The sequence below is a fragment of the Egretta garzetta genome, unplaced genomic scaffold (genome assembly GCF_000687185.1).
Source record: "Egretta garzetta isolate BGI_Z169 unplaced genomic scaffold, ASM68718v1 scaffold564, whole genome shotgun sequence".
Taxonomy (NCBI): domain Eukaryota; kingdom Metazoa; phylum Chordata; class Aves; order Pelecaniformes; family Ardeidae; genus Egretta; species Egretta garzetta.
In genome coordinates this window covers 172,416-173,198 of record NW_009259502.1, presented here as the reverse complement: position 1 = coordinate 173,198, position 783 = coordinate 172,416, and the positions used below count along the sequence as shown (strand labels likewise).

General features: G+C 66.0%; 1 protein-coding gene across 1 annotated transcript in view; it reads left to right on the top strand.

The window, feature by feature from the left end:
- The window catches only part of LOC118452153 (retinal homeobox protein Rx1-like), a 15,137-nt gene extending 14,385 nt beyond the window's left edge, over positions 1-752 (top strand). Inside the window, exon 4 of the mRNA XM_035892996.1 lies at positions 645-752. Within this exon, the coding sequence (XP_035748889.1) occupies positions 645-752 (108 nt within the window). The remainder of the gene's footprint in view (positions 1-644) is intronic.
- Positions 753-783: the final 31 nt, after the last annotated feature.

Here is a 783-nt window from a genome sequence, read left to right as displayed (position 1 = left end):
GCGGGAGATGGGGGCTCGGCCCTGGGCAAGCGGGTGCCCCGGGTCCCTAGGGGGTCCCTAGGGGGTCCCTGAAGAAGTGAGGCAAGTTCTGGCCTTCCCCCCACCAAAACATGATGTTTCCCCCCAAAATCTTTCTGCTTCGGACTGGATGACAGCTGCAAATCGGGGCCTTGCCAGGGGAGCCCCATCCCCCCCGTGTCCCCATGGGCCAGACCCCCACTCAGTGCCAGCACCCCTGGCCACAGCTCCCCCCCCGGGGTCTCACCCCAATCCAACAGCCCCGGGGCCGGACTCTGATGTCCCCCCAGCCCCGGGGTCAGGCAGGACGGGAGGCGATGCCACTGGGCCAGGCCAGGCACTGACCCCAGCGAGACCCTTCTTCTTGTCCCCCGTCCCCCGGCTGCTGCTGCTCGTCTGCTTTGTTAATGACAATTAAACCTTTAACAACCCATTAAATGCATAATCGATGCTCCCCCGGCTCCCCAGCCCGGCTAATGGGCCAGGGCCGAGGCGAAGCGGCCCCGGCAGAGGCGTGCTCCGGCGGGGAGATAATGAAGCAAGGGCCGCGGAAGTAATGGGGTTTGATCCAGGGGACGGGACGCGCTCAATGGGGGCTGCGCTTTTCACATGACATAATTGCCAAGGCTGGCGCCAGCCCGGGGCACCCCTCGGCCTCCCGAGCGCCAACAAAAGCTGGCTGGCGCGGCGAGCGGGAGGCTCAGCACCCCCCGACCCGTTTGATCGGAGCCTAATTGGGGCAAGGGTGCTCCCCCCTCCGTCCCC